Source organism: Phacochoerus africanus, chromosome 2 (assembly GCF_016906955.1).
Source record: "Phacochoerus africanus isolate WHEZ1 chromosome 2, ROS_Pafr_v1, whole genome shotgun sequence".
Taxonomy (NCBI): Eukaryota; Metazoa; Chordata; class Mammalia; order Artiodactyla; family Suidae; genus Phacochoerus; species Phacochoerus africanus.
In genome coordinates this window covers 251872671-251894565 of record NC_062545.1, presented here as the reverse complement: position 1 = coordinate 251894565, position 21895 = coordinate 251872671, and the positions used below count along the sequence as shown (strand labels likewise).

At 42.8% G+C, this 21895-nt stretch overlaps 2 protein-coding genes across 4 annotated transcripts in view; one reads left to right on the top strand and one right to left on the bottom strand.

Annotated features, from left to right (window-relative positions):
• Window positions 1-14136, bottom strand: part of ELP1 (elongator acetyltransferase complex subunit 1) — a 75927-nt gene extending 61791 nt beyond the window's left edge. The window contains exons 1-7 of one of the 3 annotated variants that reach the window (XM_047768105.1): window positions 13919-14136; window positions 9512-9674; window positions 8226-8378; window positions 6175-6256; window positions 5006-5086; window positions 1631-1716; window positions 125-221 (exon numbers count right to left, since the gene is read on the bottom strand). In XM_047768105.1, the coding sequence (XP_047624061.1) occupies window positions 125-221; window positions 1631-1716; window positions 5006-5086; window positions 6175-6256; window positions 8226-8378; window positions 9512-9661 (649 nt within the window). In that variant the 5' untranslated portion in view covers window positions 9662-9674; window positions 13919-14136. Of the gene's footprint in view, window positions 1-124; window positions 222-1630; window positions 1717-5005; window positions 5087-6174; window positions 6257-8225; window positions 8379-9511; window positions 9675-13918 lie in introns of those variants that run through there. The other 2 variants (XM_047768106.1, XM_047768107.1) reach the window with 2 other exon arrangements.
• A 203-nt stretch (window positions 14137-14339) lies between these two features.
• Window positions 14340-21028, top strand: LOC125120216 (protein Abitram). Its single transcript, XM_047768104.1, has 6 exons — window positions 14340-14517; window positions 16192-16243; window positions 16827-16956; window positions 19241-19317; window positions 19582-19651; window positions 19745-21028. The coding sequence occupies exons 1-6, from the start codon at window positions 14427-14429 to the stop codon at window positions 19880-19882; spliced, it is 558 nt and encodes a 185-aa protein (XP_047624060.1). The 5' UTR covers window positions 14340-14426; the 3' UTR covers window positions 19883-21028.
• Window positions 21029-21895: the final 867 nt, after the last annotated feature.

Genomic DNA, 21895 nt, shown 5'->3' with positions numbered 1-21895 from the left:
GATTCCACCCCTAGCCTGGGAACCTCCATATGCCGCGGGAGCGGCCCAAAGAAATAAGCAAAAAGACAAAAAAATAAAAAATAAAAAAATAAAATGAATTTTAAATTGCAACTGATGTCCATACCTGTCTCTGGGCAAACAACACTCACAGCAAAAAACTGTCCATCACCACGCCACGTGATTTGAGGTCTATGGTCATCCCAGGGCAAAGCAGACTCGTGCTAAAGACAGGAAAACACACAGATGTTGCTGAGGGCTGTAAATGGCCCCAAATCACACAAGCCTCGGGCTATTAACGTTAAGTCTTCTATATAAGGTTTAAGCTACCTGGAAAACAAATTTCACAGAATCCTCAGGAACCCTTCCAGAAGGGCCCTTAGACCCAGAAATCAAGAAAAAAGAACTCAGAACAAAACAAAATCCTTTGCAGGCATTAAAAAGTGGCTTCGAAGTACAGCAACAGAGAAAAAGAGCTGTAGATCTAGATATCACACATTATGAGCTGAGGAGTCTATCCGGGAACTATGATAAGGAAATACATGTTTCTTGATCTAAATTTAAGAGTGTAGATTTTATTTCCTGAGTAAGCTTCACAGCAGCACACAGAAGCATTAAGGAGATGAGAGGAAGGTGGGCAGGGAAGGGCCAGCAGAGACAAAGCCGAAGACAACGATGAAAACACAGATGAGCTCTTTTTGTTCTGCAGCCCAGAAGCAAGAAAGGTTTCCAGGGCCACCTGTATTCTAGTCCCCAAAGCCTTGAAGGCCGAAGCCAGTTCTATGGGATCAGGGACAAGTGACCACCTGAGCATCCATCCCACATTTCAGTGACAGGCTACATCAGAATGGCACTCGTGCCACATCCACGCAGTAGGGAATACACAGCTGACCAATGAGATTTATTTCCAATGAAACTGCCCTGTGGTGTAGAACACTAACCTCTTTGAGGGAAAGGTTAAGAGACACATATGAGTTATATAGAATGTAGCCAGCAATAAATTCAGGATGGAAAATGTAAATGGCAGGCAGTGTCATTTATTCTAGAAGGACAGCTCAGGGAAATTTCCACCTCTGATATAAACACATGCTTCCATTTACTCGGGCCCACATCTTGGGATGATCCTCTTTCTATTATCATAAATTCCATAGCTCTATCTTCAAAATGTAACCAGAAAAAAGAAAGTACAAAGTTTCATCCAGGAAGAGAAATCAGAAAAAAAAAAAAAATGGACAATATACACAAGCAGGAAAAGCATGTGAATGGGCATGTGAATAACCAACAGTGAACACAGGAGAGAAGCTCCTTCTGGGGAGAGAGGGGACGGGCGTCAGGAAGGTATACAGAGTGTTCCTTTTCTGTCCGTCATGACATACATATATATATTTTTAATGAATATTGGTTATAATTATTTTCTATGTGAAAAAAAATGACAAAGCAACTTCGCAATTAAAAAAAGAAAAAGGATCTTTCTAGAATGACCCATTCCTTAAGGGCTCTAAACAGCTTCAGTCTCACCAGAGCAGAAGAATCTGCCCGTTACCACCATCTACCTGGGACCCCAGAGTTCCAGGGGGAGGCAGAACTTCTGTTTGTTCCCAACAAGATTCTTTATCCAGCAGGCCATCCTTACCATATGCACCTGAAACGCTGCTTGCCTGCCTTCTGATCCATGGAACTGGGTCTCTTTCCTGCCCCAGCCAACAGTGATGAACTTGCCTAGAGAACAACTGAGTGAGAATATGGGAAGACAACCAAAAACCTAAACAAAATAAAGGCAGTTTTGATAGCTATTCTTCAGGAAGTGGGGTCCTCTCAGAACTCTCAATGAATTGACCAGTAGTCAGTATTTGAAAAAACTATGTTCCGTATGGTATGCTGCAACAATTTTGAAGACTCTGAAATGTCTTTACTTGGGAAAAGGTTTACTGCCATCATATATACTCCAAATTCCCTTGATGACAGTCAGCAATCTGTCCCCACTTTACCAGTAAAGAGAAAGAAACATGAAGAATCTGTGTGATTATGTCCACACAGATAACAAAACATTAATACTCAAGAAGCCATGAGCTGGGAATAAAACTCTGATTATAAGTGTTGAATCCACTAAATGTATCCAACCTCCCTGCTAGGGATGGAGGAGAGCACAGATCATGGAATTCCACCCCTTCACCAGGACAGAGACTGAGACCCCCTAGAGACAGAGGCCAAAATTAGAACACAGGGCTCTGCCTTCCAGGATGCGCTTCTTTCTCAATCATAATGATCTTCCATAAAGCAGAGAGTCAGAGTTGCTGAAATCATGCAGCCCTTCTCTTCTTGGATGGAAGGAAGATCTGGCATCTACCTGTAAGAGGTACTACAGGAATGTCCCTGAAAGCATCAGCCAAATGAAGGACCCAGGACTTCCCTCTTACAACTGATGCTGACCCTGACAAAGCAGTGCTCTTTATGGTATCGCTAAGTTATGGGTCTGCACAACCATTCCTGTCTGCTCTGCTTGGGCACATCAAGTCCTGCAGAACCTCACTGCAACCTTGTTGCTGTCCACATGCAGCAGTGCCTCTCCTGGTGCACATCCCAGGGCTTTTAGCTCAAAGTTTCCACAGAGACGCAAAGGCTCAAGGAGTGTAGCAAGAGACCTTTTCCAGTGAGATCTCACAGTAAGTGATGGGGTTACAGCAGGAATTAGCAAAGTACAGCTTGCATCTGCTTTACAAACTTGGACTGGAACACAGCTGTGCCCATTCTTCTAGGCACTGTCTGTCTGCGCTTTCACAACAGCAGAGTTGAGGAGCAGCAACAGAGATCATATGGCCTGTAAAGCTGAAAGCATTTACTACCTGGGCCCTTTACAGAACAAGTCTACCAAGAGCTGGGTTAGAAGAAAAACATCTATTCGCTACTCGAGAGTGACTCTTTTGAACTAACACACACACTCCAAAGACCTAAGATCCTGACTTGGACTCCCCCTCCTTTGACTCACTCCATTAGACTCCTTATGAAAAAGGTGGTGGGACGAGCCAGGCCCAGAGCACCTTCCCATGCAGACATATGTTGGTCACTATCTCTATGAATATCCTCAAAACTGGGTTCTCCAGGATCCCCCTGGACCCTAGACTCTTCCAGCACCATACCCGCTCCCTCAGCGAACATCTGCTCCCAAGACTGTAAAGACTCCCCACATGGCAATGACACCAGTCCACTGCTCCGGCCTCTCCTGAGCTTCAGCCCCTTCTACTCCCCTACTTCACATGGTGACCCCACGGCTCTTAAAGACCATCATGTCCCCACCTTCCCTCTCAGGCACTGGCATCTTTATTCCCAGCACCTGAGCTTCTGCCTAGAGTCCTGCTAAACTACTTTCTTCTTCACCTTACCTCCCAAAGCCTGTTTATTTCACTTTCTAAACTGGAATTTCTCCAACTAGCAGGAGGGGAAATGTGCACATATTCCACAAAAGTTTCTCATAACTCCAAAAAACGTATTCCCATCCTCATTGAGAAGCAAAGTTTTCCTGAATTTAGCCCCTTTTCTAGCCCCTCACCCACCTTCACCTCTCACCTAAATCCTGGAGCAGCCTCCTACCAGATCACCTTGTCTCCAGTCTCTTTCCTCTCCACCAATCAATCAACCGTGCATCATCAAAACCTTTAAGGACAGATCTCCCATAACTCAATGTCCAAATTCCCTCGCAAACTATTCTTCCTGTTTATTTCATTCCACATCTGTGTCCTGCCACTAGGCAATGCTGACATATCCACAGCTGCCTGAATAACCCACGATGTGTCAAAGACGTCCATGAAACATCTCTGCCTTGGAAGGAACTAATTCACTTGCTTGGCCCACCCCACCCCCCAACCCAAATCTACCCAATACCAATTCAGCCAAGACTCAGCTCCAAGTCGGCCTCCTCTGGGAAGTCTTCCCCATTACTCCCTTCTTCTCCTTATGCCACCCTAACACCTGCACCAAACACACTGCTGGCTTCACAGCTCTCAAACATTATTTCTGAACAAATAAATTATTTTTTGAAGGAATAAATGAGTAGAGGTTTTCTAAATGACTTCTTAGTTGGCGGAACAAGAAGGCATGAGATTAGATCACAGCAAAAGTTAAGATACCGTCTCCCCCATCCCATTCCTCAGTCAGGCAGCTACCTGGTGCCCTCAAGTTGGCCAGAGCTTCTTATACTCAATAAGCATCTCCGGTCATCTTCTTTTCAATACTTCCACAACCTAATGCCCAAGTCACCTCTGCTAGATCTCAGCAAGAAAATAATCTGATGGGAGTTCCCACTCTGGCACAGCAGGTAAAGGATCTAGCACTGTCACAGCTGCGTCTTGGATTTGATTCCTGGTTTGGAAACTTCCATAGGCTGCAGGTATGGCAGAAAACAATCAAACAAATCAAACCCCAAAAAAGTCTGATGGTTCCCATGAAAATTCAGGTTTAGTCCACAGGAACAAAAATCAGCCCTCTATCCCACCTCTCGTTTTCTCCCAAAAACTGTATCTCAGAAATGCTCTCTTTATTCTAGCTAATACGGTCCTTTTCATCAAGTCCCCCTGACTAAGCCTTTTCCAGATGTATGCCTTTCAAGATCTAAAATGGACTAAGGGGAGTTCCTGTCATGGCACAGCGGAAACAAATCCTACTAGGAACCATGAGGTTGCAGGTTCGATTCCTAGCCTCGATCAGTTGGCTAAGGACTTGGTGTTGCTGTAAGCTGCAGTGTAGGTCACAGATGTGGCTTGGATCTGATGTTGTTGTGGTATAGGCCGGCAGCTATAGCTCTAATTGGACCCCTAGCCTGGGAACCTCCATATGCCACAGGTGGCCCTAAAAAGCAAAAATAAAATAAAAATAAAATAAAATGGACTAAAGGAGCTGGGCTATCAGACATTTAATTAAGCCAAGATTTAGGCTTCATAATACTTTGGGCTTATAATGTGGCTGTTCATATGCAAGAAAACTCACATAATGTTTTAAACAAAGCTATACTTACTTTCACCAAAATCATCCTGGTGGATTTGCTGTTCCATAATTGGTTCAAAGTCTTTTGTCATCATAATTAGGGTCTGTTGACCTTGGAGGAGCACAAACAAGAGTATTTTTGTTCTCATTTAGCAAATCTGCCATTTCAGAAATATCTACAGGACTGGAAGCTACACAGCTGGACGGGAGGAGTTTATAATTGGAAGAGGGAAGACAGAATTCATTCAAAATATTTTGACTGTCAGAGTTCCCTTGTGGCGCAGTGGGTTAGGATCTGGTGTTGTCACCACTGTAGCTCTGGTTATAGCTGTGGCACAGGGTGGATCACTGGACTAGGAATTTCCCCATGCCATTGCCACAGTCAAAAAAAAAAAAAGGGAAGGGGGGAGAAAAGAAAGAGACAATATTTTAACTCTCATTTTAAAAAAAGTTTTTGATTGGGTAAGTCCCCTGGTGCTTATTCTCAACTATTTATATCAAGTTAACGTACAAGTCCACATAGCCCTCCTCCTCCAACTTCAATAATTTAGTCCCCAAGATATCCCTTCAAACTAGGTGCTAGTTTATAAAAACTCACCTTCAATGAAAAGACTTAAGGAAAAAAATGGTACTGGAAGAGCAGTTTTCAGAATAATTTTTTATACAACAACTCTTCCTATTAAGAGTAGGTTAAAATAAATATTGCTGACTTTCGAACTATAACTATGAACTTAGCAGCAACTTTTTAAACATTATATTAAGAAGCAAAACTTGGGGTTCCTGTTGTGGCTCAGTGGGTTAGGAACCTGACTAGTATCCACGAGGATATGGGTTCAATCACTGGCCTCATTCAGTGGGTTCAGGATCCACTGCTGCTGCAAGCTGCAGTGTAGGTCATGGATGCAGCTGAGATGCCACGTTGCTGTGGCTGTGGCATAGGCTGGCGGCTATGGCTCTGATTTGACCCCTAGCCTTGGAACTCCCCTATGCCACTAGTGTGGCCCTAAAACAACCAAAAAAAAAAAAAAAAAGAAAAAGAAAGTTAAACTTAAGTCAAACACATTCTCTCTAGGTTGTCATGTTACCCTGTTCCAAAAAAATTTTTTTGAAACTTAAGCACCTGAAAACTTAAGCCTGTGAGGTATTAGGAGTCATGTTTTATCATAGTCAAGATTTAGAAACCAGTGATAGGAGGCTTACCTGTGGCAAGAAGCACCAGCTCTTGGTCAGGACTCCAACTCATGACAGAGATGCCACTGGCAACACTCCCAACACATTCCAGCTGAAAGACACATTTTTAAAATGTTGAGGGCAATATGAAAACGTAAGGGTGTCAGTAAATATCTACTATGACCTTAATCAAAACCATAACCCACAACACACAAAAGTGAATCAATCAGTTAACATTTACACAGCAACAGGTGTTAAGAGATCAGGCATGACAGAGACTACAGAGACCAGCAGTAACCACGGCCACTCCCTTCCTTCCATTAAGGAGATCAAAGATGCCTCTACAGTGGCATTAGGGCTGTCACCCAGGTCTCTGGGAATTAAGTCGGGGCTCAGAACAGAGAATGACAAATGGCCCAGGGGAGTCCAGGAAAGTTTCTCTGAGGAAGTGTCTTGAAGGGTAATAATAAGGCCAGGAGGAAGAGATGGGGTGAAAATGTGGTATTAAGGCATCGATTTATAAAAAGAGCAGTTAAAAATCAGCTGTACCTAGAGCACAGGGTATACACATACTAAGGATGATGGGGGTGGGAGGGGAGACTAGAAAAAGGAATTTGAGGACAGTGAAAGGTCTTATAAGGCACAATAGGGAATATAGATTGTCTGCAGACACTGTGATGCCACAAATAGGGAGGATCAGCAGCATCTGAGGGAGATGGATGGACTGGAGAAGCTCAGTAATTAGGAAATAATTCTACAATATGTTTTGAAAATAAAAGCACACATATACACACAAAAAGGGAGTTCCTGTCGTAGTTCAGCAGATAACGAATGCGGCTAGCATCCATGAGGACCTGGATTCGATCCCTGGCTTCGCTCAATGGGTCAGGGATCCGTCGTTGCCATGAACTATGGTGTAGGTTGCAGATGAGGCTCGGATCCCACGTTGCTGTGATGAAGGCCGGCAGCTGCAGCTCCAATTGGACCCCTAACCTGGGACTGTCCATATGCCGTAGGTGCAGCCGTAAAGGCAAAAAGACAAAAAAAAAAAAAAAAAGGAAAAGCATACCTTTTAAGTGTGAGAAATACTAATTAAGCTGTACTTTTTTTTAAACAATGACCTTGATACTTCCCACCATGAACTGAGAGTAAGATTTATTATTGTACTAAATAGAATCATTAAAAGCAAAGGTGCCAGATTTAGACTGCTGGGGTTCAAATGCCACCTGATAACTGTTTGACTTTGACGTAGTCATTGAAGTTCTCTGTGCCTCAAACTCCTCTTCTGAAAATGGGAAAACAACAATCTACCTCATCGAACATAGTAAAAAGATTAATACAACTTTGCATGAAAAACACTTGAAAAAGTGCCTGGCATATTATAAACATTCAAGAAATGTTAGCTGCTATTATTATCCCATGATTAGTAACATGACTCTGGTGACACATTAGTGTTAAAGAGAACACAACTAAGGGAATCATCAACGAAGCTCACAAAAGCTGTCACGAAGATGAGGATGGAAATCCAGAAACAGCCTGAGGCTAGAGTAGAGAAAGAGGCAAATGGCTGAATTCTAGCTCCTCTGTGGTCATAAAATGTGCATATCATGAGAGCTCATCACCTTAGCACCTGCAGCTCAGGGACTCTAAAGTTAGCCCTCAAGGAGAGGCTTACTTGGCATCCAGAACAGAAAACGTAAGCCACATAAACATTTCAGACTTCCTAAGTTGAGAAATAAAGGTTACAACTCAGGGTCAGAATCTCCTAAGAGGTGAGCTACACTACACAAGAGTGGCCAGGTTGGAGGGGTTTTTTTAAGTTCTTATTTGGAATGTTCTGATTATTCTGATTAATAAATGCAGCAGACAAAACTGAATTTTAGAAGAATCCTGATACAAAGCTAAAGCCTAGCCAACAATTTCCTGTAAAGATTTATATCATGCAAAGCCTCTATTTTGCAAGATGCTTAAGCATTATGGTTCATGATACTTCAAACTTATATGAAAAACAAGTGACACAAAACAAAAAAGGGCATTTAAAGATGCCTGAGATTTCCTCCTCACTGGTCTCTTCAACTTACCTGATGTGTGCTGAGGTTGCAAAGTATGACATCTCCAGAGGCTGTGGCCACACACACAGACTCATGATCCAGCAAGTCCTGGATACCAACGATGCAGCCACTTCCATCCTCTGGGAGGAAGCCTTCGGCCACCAAAGGAATTTCATTTTTCACCTTTCGCAATACAGACAAACAAACAAATTGAGTCAATCTACTTTCAAGAACAATTCAGTAGTTCCCTTGTGGCACAGAGGATTAAGAATCTGACATTGCCAAGGGTCACTGCTGTGATGTAGGTTCAATCCGTGGCCCAGGAACTTCTACATGCCAGGGGCATGGTCAAACCCCCAAAAAAGAACAACTCATAGTATTTCCAGAAATAAAATACTTTTGAATGCATCTTTTACAAGTTTTTAAAAATGTTTTTTAAAAGTTTTCTTCCCAGATTAAAATCTCAACTTTCATATGAGAATATCACAACTCTACTATCTTTAACATAAAAAACAATGTGACATTTTTGCCAGAAAAACACAAAAGCCTGGTCTGCTCGAAAATGTTCAATAAAAACAGAAGCTAATAACTGATTTTCTGAGATTTACACAGTACGGGAAGAGAGGACTAAGAAAGTAATCACATAAAATGCAGAAATAGCAAAATATAGTTAAGGAAAGATATCAGAATCAACCCAAAGAGCTTTGAAATACACATATGCTCATGCTCTGGAAGTGAAGATTCTGATTTAGGTGGTATGGGAAGGAGCCTGAAATAGTTTTAAAAGAATAAAAGCTCTTTAATTTTCATTTGTATTCCCACTTGAGAACTGTTATAGTGTTTACATGGTAGCAAGGATGAAAAGCAGGCCAGTTCCACAAAGTATAAAGTCAGAGTTTTGCCAACTTAGACTGAAGTAAAAAGAGAGTGAAAATCAGGGTATTATTTGCAATTCCCTTGTGGCACAGCAGGTTAAGGATCCAGCGTTGTCATTACAGCACAGCTCTGTTCACTAAGTGTGGTATGGGTTTGATCCCTAGCCTGGGAACTACCACATGCTGTGGGCGAGGCCAAAGAAATATATACACATAACAGTGACAGGATGAAAGAAGCATATTAATAAAGGCTTTCATTAAAAAAAAAAGGGTATGATTTCAGTTATGTCTAATATGCCATCACTATAAAGCAAAGGGGATATTTATCTGGGGGGAAATGAATTCAGAAAGATTGAAAGTGAAGACTATTTGGGGAAGCAAGTTTGGAAAAAGCCTACTCAAGAGGCAGGCCAAGTGCCAGCATTCTCATCACTCACTCACCTCTCTCGTGACAGCGTCTACCTCTACCAGTCCATGTTCCGAGCCAATGAGCACTGTCCCCTGTTCACCTCGGAGAGAGAAGCACTGAGGTTTCCCGGGAGCCTGAATGTCCCTGAACTCCAGGGTCCGAAGCAACTTTAGATTCCTCATGACGCAGCGACTCCTGAAAGGAAAGGACGCATATCCCTTGATGAAGCCTCATTTCTCTGAGAAAGAGACTCAGTTTACTGGTGAATAATGACGCTCCGATACAAGCAAAATGGTCCAGGGAGCAGAGGAGTTAGAAAAACCAAGGAAAAAAAAGATCTAATCTGAATCCAACAAAAATGAGTGACAACCTAACAAATTATGTAAATCTAAGGTCTACAGATTGAGGCTGTGGAATCTACTTTCTCACTCTCTGCAAGAGGTAAGACTGTCAATATCAGTGTTTTTCTTCTAAACTCTCCACAAAAGTTATTCTGCACCGAAGGTGAGAAGAATGCAATGAATCAGAAAGCAATAATCTTTGCATATGAGGATGTCTTTATACCTTGACAGATTTAAAAATCCTATAAATATCCACATAAGTATACTGGCAGGTGAAGAAAATCTGAAATAAAATTACTTTAATATTCCAAGTACAGGGAGTTCATGTCGAGGCTCAGCCAGCGGTAACAAACCTGACCAGCATCCATGAAGACGTGGGTTCGATCCCTGACTTTACTCAGTGGGTTAAAGATCAGGCATTGCCACGAGCTGTGGTGTAGATCGAGACGAAGCTGGGATCTGCGTTGCTGTGGTGTAGGCTGGCAGCTGCTGCTCTGATTTGATCCCTAGCCTGCGAATCTCCATATGCTGCAGGTGTGGCACTAAAAAAAGACCAAAAAGAAAAAAAAAATCCAAAGTATATTTATAAACTGGCTTTGTATCTTCATTAAAAAATTAAAATTGAGAATTCTTTTTTGACACAGCAGTTTAAGGATCCAGTGTTGTCACTGCGGTGTCTTGAGTCACTGCTGTTGCTGAGGTTCAGTCCCTGGCCCTGGGAACTTCCACATGTCATGGGCACAGTCAAAAAATAATAATAATAAAATTGAAAGATAAACCATTTATTATTCTCAAGAAAAGACTATGAAATCACAACAGCATACTTCAAAATAATCACCAATAATTCCAGGAGCTTGAAGCCTGATATAACTACTTCAAGTAACTCTGTTTTCTTATCCTGCTTTCACCGGAGCAATAGCAAAGGTCAGAAAGGAATGATCAATAGGAAACCTACTTTGGACTGGCAAAATCAGACTTGCTTTAATGCATAGCATTATCTAAGAAGGGAAAAAAAAAGTTAATGTGCTGGATATTTATATCCAGATCCTAGTAAGGTTTATAAATAGAAGTTTCTAACTCAGGTAGGGGTGACAATTTAACAGACCACATTGGCCTTACTGGCACCTTAATCCAAAGTGAATTTTCTCATCTTGCATTTCATACACATGCCAATGAAAGAATTAACATGAGAAGTTCCTACTGTGTCTCTGTGAGGATGTGGGTCCACCCTTTCCCTTGCTCAGTGAACTCTCATATGCTGCAGGTACGGCCATAAAAAGAAAGAACAAACATGAGTTGATTCTTATACTACATAAAGTTAAAGCAGATAAATATTCAGTGCAGTATGAATGAGACAACATATAATGTCAGTTAAGAGGAAAGCAGGACCACACATGGTGCAAGTGAGGAAGAGAATCAAGGCAGACAATGCTTTTGTAGGCTTTCACGACATTTACATTCAAGAAGTTCTGGAAATTATTTGACCTGGTATTATTCCAGGTCAACTCTCAATTTAGATTTAATTCTATATAAAAAGCTTGGGTTTTTCAAAGCATATTTAAAAAAATGATTTTATCTTTCATCTTCACACATGATAAAGTTGACCACTTTCAAAGATCTGAAAGGATGGGAAGATTTGAGATGAGAGGCATTCTGCCTAGAGGGGAGTTTGAAAGGGATAAAAGTGGGCAGGTGACAGAGGACCAGGTGAATTTCAGGCTGGTTTAGCTAATAATAATTATGCTTTTACTGCTGCTATGATCAGACCACCAAAGTGCCTCCCTGTGAACTTGGATTCTATTCACCAACAACCTGTGGACTTCTGGGGTACAGCGACCCCAACACAAGAATTTAGAAAGTCAAGGCAGAAGCTGAGACAGACTCTCTTCTTCCAGGTACCTTGCTGTTGCTATCAATGTTGCCCCAGCAATAGGCCTTCACCCTTAAAGGGGCCCTTGGTCCCAGTCTCCAGCACTCCCAGGACCAGCCTGATCACAACCACCCCAGAGGTACCAGCACTAAGCAGGCAGGTGTCCCATCCAAGTGCCTGAAATCCAATAATGTGGAGCTCCTCCTCTGCATTCTGGAGGAGAATAATACCAGCTTTACAACGCCTCTCCTCCAGCTTAGGTCATGATAACCCAATGGTTTCCCTTGTTTTGAGCCTCAAACCTAGGTTAAGTGTTCTAACTTCTTCCAACAGTTCACTTTTTAAGTTACTTCACTGCTCCCTTTTGCTTTTCGTTCCTCCAACAGCTATTTCACCAATTCTTCATCTTGAATTCTGTTGAAATACTGAGTAGTTTCTATTTTCCCAAGTGGAACCTGATTGACAAAGACAGGAAACCTGAGTTCTCAAATCTCTGAGCTTTGAAAATTAGTGGCCAAGGTCATCCATCTGCCTCCTCCCCACCCTTCTAGCCTCAAAATGAACTAAATGTTCACACCTATCATCCTTACTGATCCTACACTGTCTTCTCAGAAGTGTCCTATTCTTTTTCAAGAGCAGGATCAAACTCCCAGGGACCTCGGCTTATCTGTACCCTTTCTTTTATATCTGCAATCTCTGACTCACCTGCCCTCAATCACTCATTCTTTCTCAGCCTTTAAATGTGCTAAAGATCTCTCCACACCATAGATCAATCCTGGATCCTCTGAAACTTCTGACAAACCTCTCTATTTTCTTCCCTTGTTGCTTCAGCACTGCCCCTCTTGGCTAATTATCAATCCTATGGCCTACCTGTACCAAACAGATTACTAATAAGCTCATTAGACCTAAACGACTAGCCCTGACCCTCCCCAAAGTGAAACAGCTAAACTCATATTTTCAAACTCCTGACGTTATCACAAGGATTCCTCAAAAGCACATCAAATACAACCTGTTCAATAAAATACTTGGTTATTCTCCACCAATGCTTAGTTTTCCCCTTGGGGACATAGCATTTCTATCTTTTCTGTCTCCAAGCTGAAACTGTGTCTGCTTTCCTTGAGCCCACAGGTTCACATTAAACTATTCATTGGTTACTGCCCTGCCTATCAATGTAATGCTAGGGATGGAGTAGACACAGGTAGTTGTAAAAGCCCTGATAAAGGACCATATTTAAAGAGGGAAACTTAGGGGATATTGGGAAAGCACTATAAGTTAATAAATTGCTCAAGAAAACCATCAGCACAAGGCAGGCTTGCTTAAAGCTGTAGCCCATTGGATCCTTGGGGCAGGGCTTCCATGCTTGCCCGCTTGCATCTCTCACAAGCATTCTACCTTAACAAATTTATTTCCTGCCTATCACTTTGTCTCTCACTGAATTCCTTCTGCGTGGAGACATGAAGAATCTGAACCTCAGTGAGTCCAGACTTAGGGTGAGCGATTCTAATTTAAAACTGTAGGCTTAAGTCCAATCTGGGTTTAGGCCCGGTTGGAGTCCCGGCACGTGGGTTCAAGTTCCAATCTGTGTTCTGGCTAGGTTCAGGCCATTAATACTGTCAGTTTCAGTAAGGTTTGAATCCTTTACACAGTACTTAATCCTACCATCCGGTTTGTGACCTACATCAAACACCTACTGAGCAGTTGCTAAATGGTGGTTCTGGACAAAGGATGACTGACAATCATTGCCTCCACGGAGGTCACAGCTTAACGGGGGAGACAGCCATAAGATACCACAATACATGGAGAAACGCAGGGACAACATCTCCAAGAAAGTTGCAGATGCGAGAAGGGGTTGCAGCCCTGCAACCTGAATCTTTACTACTGTCACCTTCTATCAATTAAAGCATCGTTTCGCTTTAATTGACGCGTTAATTGGTTCAACAGCATGGTCAGCACCTGAAAGGAATATGGAGACTGGATTCGCTTGCAGCTAGGGAAGCAGCAGGTCCTCCCCAGCCTGCGGCACCGCTCAGAGCCCTCGGAAGGCGGAGCAGGCAGCTGTTCTGCAAAAAACTTAAGGCTGGAGGGCAGAGGTGGTCACGCCACAATTCACTCAAAGGCCTGCAGCAAGCATCGGTTGGGCATTCGGGGAAGCCCTGCATCAACACACTCCAAGATACACAGGCCCGCTTCCATGCCCTCCACCCTAGCTACGTCCCTGCGAGCCTCACCTGCGTGGAGCTCTGAGGACGCCCAAACAGCCGTGCGTCCGCCAGGGGTTGGGCCCGCGATGAGCACGGGGTCTCCGGGTAGGGGAGCCGGGCCGCCCGACCCCCTCCGGTAGTGACTGAAGCTGGGCAGAGGAGCGAACCGCGAAACGCAGACTCCACAGCGAGGTAAGCGGACACGCGCAGCGCACTACAGGAGTGACGTAATGAGGCGGAGAAGGCGTGGCCGGCCTTCCTCGGAGCCCTGCAAAGTAAAGGATGAAGCTGCGCTAGCCACCGCCCCCTAGCCCTACGTCCTCCTGTCCAGCCTATTGTATTTGACCCCCGCTTTGACGTCAGACCCCAAAGCACAGTTTTGGCGCCGGTGGGAGGAGCCTGCGGGGTCAGTGGAGTAGTGCGCATGCGCACACTGCTGTTTCCTGGCCACGCGCCGGAAAGACAACCTCCTCCCTGCTTGAGGGAGTCAGCGCCAGGGTCCTGTACGGCGGGGATTGCGGCTCCCGCGGTCGCCATGGCTACCGAGCCCGAGACCCCTGTGGCGGTCGCAGACCCTGCGGTGCCCTCGCTTGTGGATCGTTATTTCACTCGCTGGTACAAAGCGGGTAAGTGGAAAATGAAGCTAGTCTCTTTTGAGCCCCATTGGTCTGACACTTTAGGGACTGTGAAGACAGATCACAAGCCATGCACGCTCTTCCCAGCGCTTCTCTCGAGTCAGAAGGAACTGGATCTCCGCGTTCCCCTGTAGATCTAGGGAATGGTGTTTGCAAACCCGTAGAGGCCTGAAAATCAGCAGGGTGCATTCTGGGACTGGCTAGTGCAGTGCGAGTTCTCGTGGGTGGGTTGCTTGCGGGAAGATGGTAGTCTAAGGTGAGATGCCTCAAGGACGCAGGAGCTGATTGTAGTCTCCTTGAGTGCCTAAAGGGATTTGAAGTGCACAATCCTCCAAGAGGTGATGCATAAAATGATTTAAATGATGAGGTGGAAACTAAGAGGCATTGGGATGGAGAGGAGTTGATGGGTTAAAACAGAGCCATTTAGAAAGCAGAATCTAACAGTTTTACTTGAAGAGAAGTCACAGGTATTACACTTTTGCTGCTCGGGAAGCAGCTATCTTGTGCTCGCTTTGTGTACCCATCAAATATCAGTGATTGGCGCATCATTGGGAACCTTCCTGTAACCCATACGTGTTCCCATTCATTCACGGATAACAGGTATACTCATTTTTTAAAACATTGAAATATTTTAGGGGTTCCCGTGGTGGCTCAGTGGTTAACGAACCCAACTAGCATCCCATGAGGGCTTCGATCCCTGGCCTTGCTCAGTGGGTTAAGGATCCGGTGTTGAGGTGGTGTAGGTCGCAGACACAGCTCGGATACCGCTTTGCTATGGCTGTGGTGTAGGCATCCTGCTACGGCTCCGATTGGACCCCTATCCTGGGAACCTCCATATGCCGCAGGTGCGGCTGTAAAAATACAAAAAAAAAAAAGACATTTTAAAGTAGAATAAGTTTAATTAACCAAATTTAATGTAACCAGCCCTCCGAGTTATTCCTGGATTGAGGGATTTTGCTGAATGCATGGCTTTCCCTGCTCACATCTGGATGGTCCTGGGCAAAACAGGATGAGTTAATCACTCTAAAATTGACCAACGAAACGTATGCTATTATATTATACTAAAATGCATTGCTAGTCACTTTTTAAATAAATAATGAGTGTACTCATTTTAAAGTAAGGATGAAACAAGATGGAGAAAAGAGTTAATCATCACTTTAACACTGAATGGGTGATGGATTCCATTCATGCCAGATTTCTTATTTCTTTTTTTCTTTCTTTTTTTTTTTTTTTTTGCTTTTTGGAGCCAAACCCACCACAGCGTATGGAAATTCCCAGGCCAGAGATCAAATCATAGCTGTAACTGCCAGCCTACACCGCAGCCACAGCCACATTAACTCAGGATCCGAAACTAGTCTGTGTCCTACACCACAGCTTATGGCAACTCTGGATCCCCCACTCACTGAGTGAGGCCAGGGATTGAACCCACATCCTCCTGGATACTAGTCTGATCCTTTCTGCTACGCCACAACAGGAACTCCTGGGCCAGATTTCTTGAAGTACTTTATAGGAAGCCTTTAGGTACATCTTTTTGAATGATGAAGGGCTAGCAGTGACGTATGTGTCCAGTCTTCATAATTAACTATTCTCTATGAACCAAAAAAGTACCATACAGTGGTGGTAAATATGGACTCAACAGCCATCACACTCATTGTTTTCTTCTAGATGTCAAAGGAAAACCCTGTGAGGACCATTGTATACTACAGCACTCTAACCGGTAAGCAAATTGGGTATTTTAAATTATCAAAAATTTTTTTTTCTGCTGTAGCCTGGCATTAAGATAATATTCATTAAATGATTATTTTCCACTGTGTTAAGATGGTATTATTTATTACAGGAGCTTGGTTGAAGAATGAGTCTTTCAGAGCCGACTCTAAACAAAGTCGATCACCCAAACATCCAAATGGAGGAGCATCCCCTCAGTCAGCTCCTACCTCCAGTCACCAGCCTGTGCCTGACCTCTGAACTGCCGAAGCCCCTGGAGAGGGCGAGGGTAGAGGCCCAGGTGGTATCCTATACATACAGGCAGGCCCACTTCCCTCTCTTCCACCTTAGGACTATCTAAACAGCCCTGGTAGTCTTCTCTTTGCAGGGAAGGAAATTCAGTCCCATTTTCTCCATTTTTATCACTGCATTCTCTTCTTCAGTGAAGCTCCAATAGTAGCCAGAGGAAACTGGGGGGAAATGACAGGTTGACTACACAAATGTCGGTTCACCTGTGCTGTGCCAGTAGGAATACTGTGTTATAGGAGGAAAAAATATACCAAATAATAATGGGGGATCAATTTTTTTCCTTGTAGAATATGTGTCATCACTTTGGCAGGATCCCATCCAGTTCTTCAAAGTGGAAAAACAATTGAAAGTATTTCCTATCAAATCAGTACCAACTGTAGCAGACTTCAGAACAAAGTCTCTGGGAAATTTAAGCGGGTATGTTCTTGTATTTCTTTACTTAAATCCTCTATCATCATAATATTGATAGATCCAGTTGGTCTAGAACCCATGATGTATCCTTAGCATCCCTTCCTGGCAGTTTGATGTGATTTTTAAGAATACTTTAAAGAAATTCTCAGACCAAAAATATGAAACCCAAAGTATGAGATAATTTCCAAAGGACTGTTATCTGTCATTTAGGTTCTATACCACCATCCCTTTGATTCCCGGGGGATGGGGAAGGTGAACCTTTAAAAGAACCATTCTGATGCCAGTATAACAAGATAGCTTGTTTCTTTTAGTTTCACTAAACCAGTATTTTGAATTCTGTAAAACTTAGGCAATCAATAGTTCTTTATCATATCTTTTCACATGTGAATTTAAAAGAAAAAATAAGTCCTGAGGTAGTGAAGAAAACCACTACGAGAAAATATACAATATTTGCTTCATAACATTTTCCATTCCTAAATCATTGCCAAATTAATACACATCTAGCAATACCCTCTACTTCCACACAGTGTTCAATTTTACAAAACATTACCTCTCTCCTCTCCAGCTCTAGGCAAGATGGACAGTTTATTAGAAGAGAAGGTATCACATCAAGGATAATTCAGTATCATTTTAAGTGTCCTGACAATCCCACTGGACAGGAACGTTTCAGTGGATGATCAGGTCCTTCTTTTACTGAGTTCATACTGAGAGTTTCTGCCATTTACCCTCCCGTTCCAGAAGACCCTTGCGTATATTCCTCTTTATAGGCATGAAAGCCCCTAATAGCCTAATTTATAATTAGTGATTTTTTCTCACTCAGGAGGCAAAAGGACTTTAAAAACCATGGGCCTTTCTTAAAAGTCTGCATATTACAAGTAAAACAGTTAGTGCTTAGGATGTCCCTGTGATAAATCTTTGTCCGAGACAGTAACACTGTTGCTGCTACTGAGGAGCAGAGATGGGTCTGCAGGTGGAACCCACTGTAGAAAAGCTTTGATTGGATCTCAGCACTGCCAATCACTTATTCTCCCAAGGGAGGTGACAGAAGGGGGTTAAAACATTTGTTTTGACAGAGACCCAGTGATAGACAGACCCTCTGGGACAAAACCCTAGTCCTTCCTCCAGACAGTGAGGAGTCATACAGACTAGTATTTTGAAACCAGTAGCCACATGCAGAGGAGTGAAGTGCACATGGTAACACCTGAATGCTGTCAGGTAAAAAGGCTGTGAAGAATAGCACCTTGATCTCAAATGTTCACTGTAGTAAAAATTCCTGGGGGGAAAAAAGAGCAACAGATTCCCCATTGTGGCTCAGGGGGCTACGAACCCAACTAGTATCCGTGAGGACTCGGTTTCGATCCCTGGCCTTGCTCACTGGGTTAAGGATCCAGCATTGCCACAAGCTACCATGTAGGTTGCAGATGTGGCTGTGGCGTGGGCCAATAGCTACAGCTCTGCGCCCACCCCTAGCCTGGCAACTTCCATATGCTTCAGATGAGGCCCTAAAAAGCGAAAAAAAGAGCAACACATGAGACATGCTTGCCGCATTTTCCCCTAAGCCTCCTTGTAGATAAGTCAGAACCTCCCTAGGTAGACCCATTTAGTGCAGTACATGAAACTATAATCATGCCATAACATTCAAACATTCATTTTGACAGATACCAAAATGTACTATCTACTAGTGGGTTATAATGAGTAACTTACTCTTTTCTGCTACACAAAACTTTTCTATATTTTCCAAATTTTCCTCAAAGGGCATTTTATTAAATTTTTAAAAATCCCTTCTTCAGAAAGTCTTAGTAATTCAGCCTAGTAAAGAAATTCCTTTATCTATTAAGTTCTAACATAAAAATAAGGTAAGAATCTTAATGAAACTAACTTTGTACAATATTGCTATCCTTTCCTTTCTCGATAATGTTTAATTTTATATTATTGATTATTGATAAGATTTCTCTACCCTTTTGAAATCTTTACACTTGGCTACATGCAGCTTTCTCATTTACAGTTAAATATAAAGTGTAAGTTAAGATAGAATACATTCTCAATATGTAAATTACCTATTATCACCTGTCTTCGTCTGCTTTTTCCCCTAGAGCGTAGGATGTTGCCTCGCCCATAGCAAGCGTTTAATATATAAATATTTTAACAAATGAGTGATTTTTCTGTGCTGAAGTCATTTTTATTTAAAGTAGTACTTCCAGGAACATATCCCATTCTAATACTGAAAGCTACTTCTCAAAGAAAAGTGAGTATGTACATCAGTTCATTGTTTCCTCCCTTTTATTATCAGGGGGCACAGTTTCTAACAGAACTTGCACCTCTGTGTAAGATTTACTGCTCAGATGGAGAAGAATACACAATATCTAGGTGAGTTAATTTTATCTTTTAGTATTTAATTTTTTTTGTTTTTGGCCACACCCACAGCATGTGGAAGTTCCCAGGCCAGGGGTCAAACCTGTACTGCAGTTGTGACCTGCCCCACAATAGCAACCCTAGCCCCTGAAGTGACAACGCCTGATCCTTAACCTGCTGCACCACAAGGGCACTCCCTACGTCAGTTACTTTTTAACCACAATTTTGGAGGAACAGATGAGGTAATATTTTTCTTCAAAACAATTTTGTCTTAAATAGCTGTGTCAGAGGACGGTTGATGGAAGTGAATGAAGACATTCTCCATAAGCCATCTATTCTTCAAGAGAAGGTAAAGGGGACTGGAGCAGTCTGATGCCAGCCACAAACTTTCTGTCTGATTCCTTGTCATTTGACAGTATTAAATATTCTGCTTCCCCTCCAGCCGTCCACCGAAGGCTACATTGCAGTCGTGTTGCCCAAATTTGAAGAAAGTAAAAGCGTAACAGAAGGGTTACTGACGCAACAACAATATGAAGAAGTCTTGGCCAGTCGCACCAATGCCACATCAGCTACAGCGTGAGGACTGAGGTGCAGTAAAAAGCAACAGGCCTTCTCTCCTCGCCTGCCGGCCAGTCAGTGCCCTAAGGAAGCAGCAGCGTAGCTGAAGCCTGCTTCCCGCCCAGCCATCCGCGGGGAGGCCTGATCTCAGCACTCGACCTAGTTTCCCTCTTCGTCTCACATAACAGGCCTGGAATCTGTTTGTCTTCACCCTCCCAGATCTGCCTGCCCAGGTGCTCCCTCTGCTCTTCTTTTGTTTTTCTCTAACAACTGGCAAGTGAGAGGCGTTTTTCCCATTAAAAACCAACAAACAAAGCACTTTGAGGAAAATCTGAAAGACATCGAAGTTAGCATAATTTACCCATCATCCTGTAACCCATTCTTAGTAAATACTACATTTTGACCTAATTCTGTTTAAATGTTATGGCATGGTTAATGTTTTGGCCTCAGTTTTCCATCACTTTGAAGTTACAAAACAACAGCTAGCCTTTTCTTCCCAGTCTGCTTCAGTGTGACACCACTAAAGGCATCTGGTGCCACCCCTTTTGCCCCAACTCCTCCCCCTTAGGTTGCTGGGAAGCAGCAGGGTGTGGAGTGGGCCGTCCCTGTTCCTTGTGGGTTGGCCTTCACCTCTCCAACAGTGTGGCACTGTGACTTCTGAATGAGGGGCACGGGAAAAGGCTTTGTAAAGAGCAAAGGGCTTTGCTGACATATGGAAGTTTCACACTGCAGCGTGAAGTAATGTGTGCATTTGTGGACACTCAGTCTCTCACTCGAGTTACAGGGTAACCAGCTAAGAAGTTACTGAGCAGTTACTGTAGTTCAAAGACACAGATGCCTTTGAACAGAACAAAAACTTTCACGTCATTGTTTAAAAAAAAAAACTATGAATTTATGGTTTAAGATTATATATTTACTTACATTGAATTTCAAATAAAAGAACTTTTAAGATTGTTATTTTTCCTTAAGGGCTGCAACCCATGCATACATATAAATACTCTGTTTTTAAATAAAACAATTATCCTTGATGTGTAAATTCTTTTGGTTTCTATCATCTTATACTCTTGAAGTCATAAGTTATCCCCCTCCCATCCCAACTTGCACTTAAATAAGAGAATATTCTTACTTCTGGTATATAAATGATTTTGGAAATAAAATTTTAAAATTATTTTTGACTCACAGGAAAACTTCTTTAAACTAACGTGCCAGCATGGCTGTCCCCTAAGTATATTCACCAGACATAATACAGGTAGCAACTCTTTATTTAAACATCCACTTTGATGGTGCTATGAGCTAAAAAATGTAAGCACAAAGCAGCAAATTCCCATTTCAAATAGCACAGTTGATTCCCAAAGATGTCATAAAACAAAGATATTAAAGATAGTAAAAGAATTATATATCTATTTTGCATATAATATTACCTCACAGCATCCTCCCAGTATTTCCATTGTAATTTAAAAGAATATTTTGAAGAAGTTCCCCTGTGGCACAGTGGGATTAAGGAGCATGCATTGCCCCAGCTCCAGCACCTGAACTGACTTAATGACCTGAGACCCCAGAACACAGAAGCAGGGACTGCTGCCTGAATCTCCCGCCAAATTCATGGAACCCCAGGAAGAGTAGATGGAAAATCAGTGTGTTCTATTTCAGACTGTTTAGGGGCTCCTCAAAGGGCACCAAATAGTGGCAGTGAGCCTCCTACTCTGCAATTCCTTGCACTCTACTTTGCTGCATTCACACTCTAAGACAAACAGCAGAGGGGTTGGTACCCTAGTCAGTCAGATGATGATGCTAGAATTTAAGGGTAGCTGCTCAGTGCTATGGAATCAATCATGTCCCCAAATGAATTTATTTGGTGAACCTCCTGCTCCCTGGAGTCAGTTATAACTGCAGATGATAAACGGTTCTTGCAATCAAGGCAGGAAAAACGGAAATAAATTGTTCTCTGGGTATTCACACTTTATTTGAAGGGGGCAGGAAGCTAACCTAATAAAAGGTTAAGTGTGAAAGTTTCTCAAGTACGTTCCTGAAAACC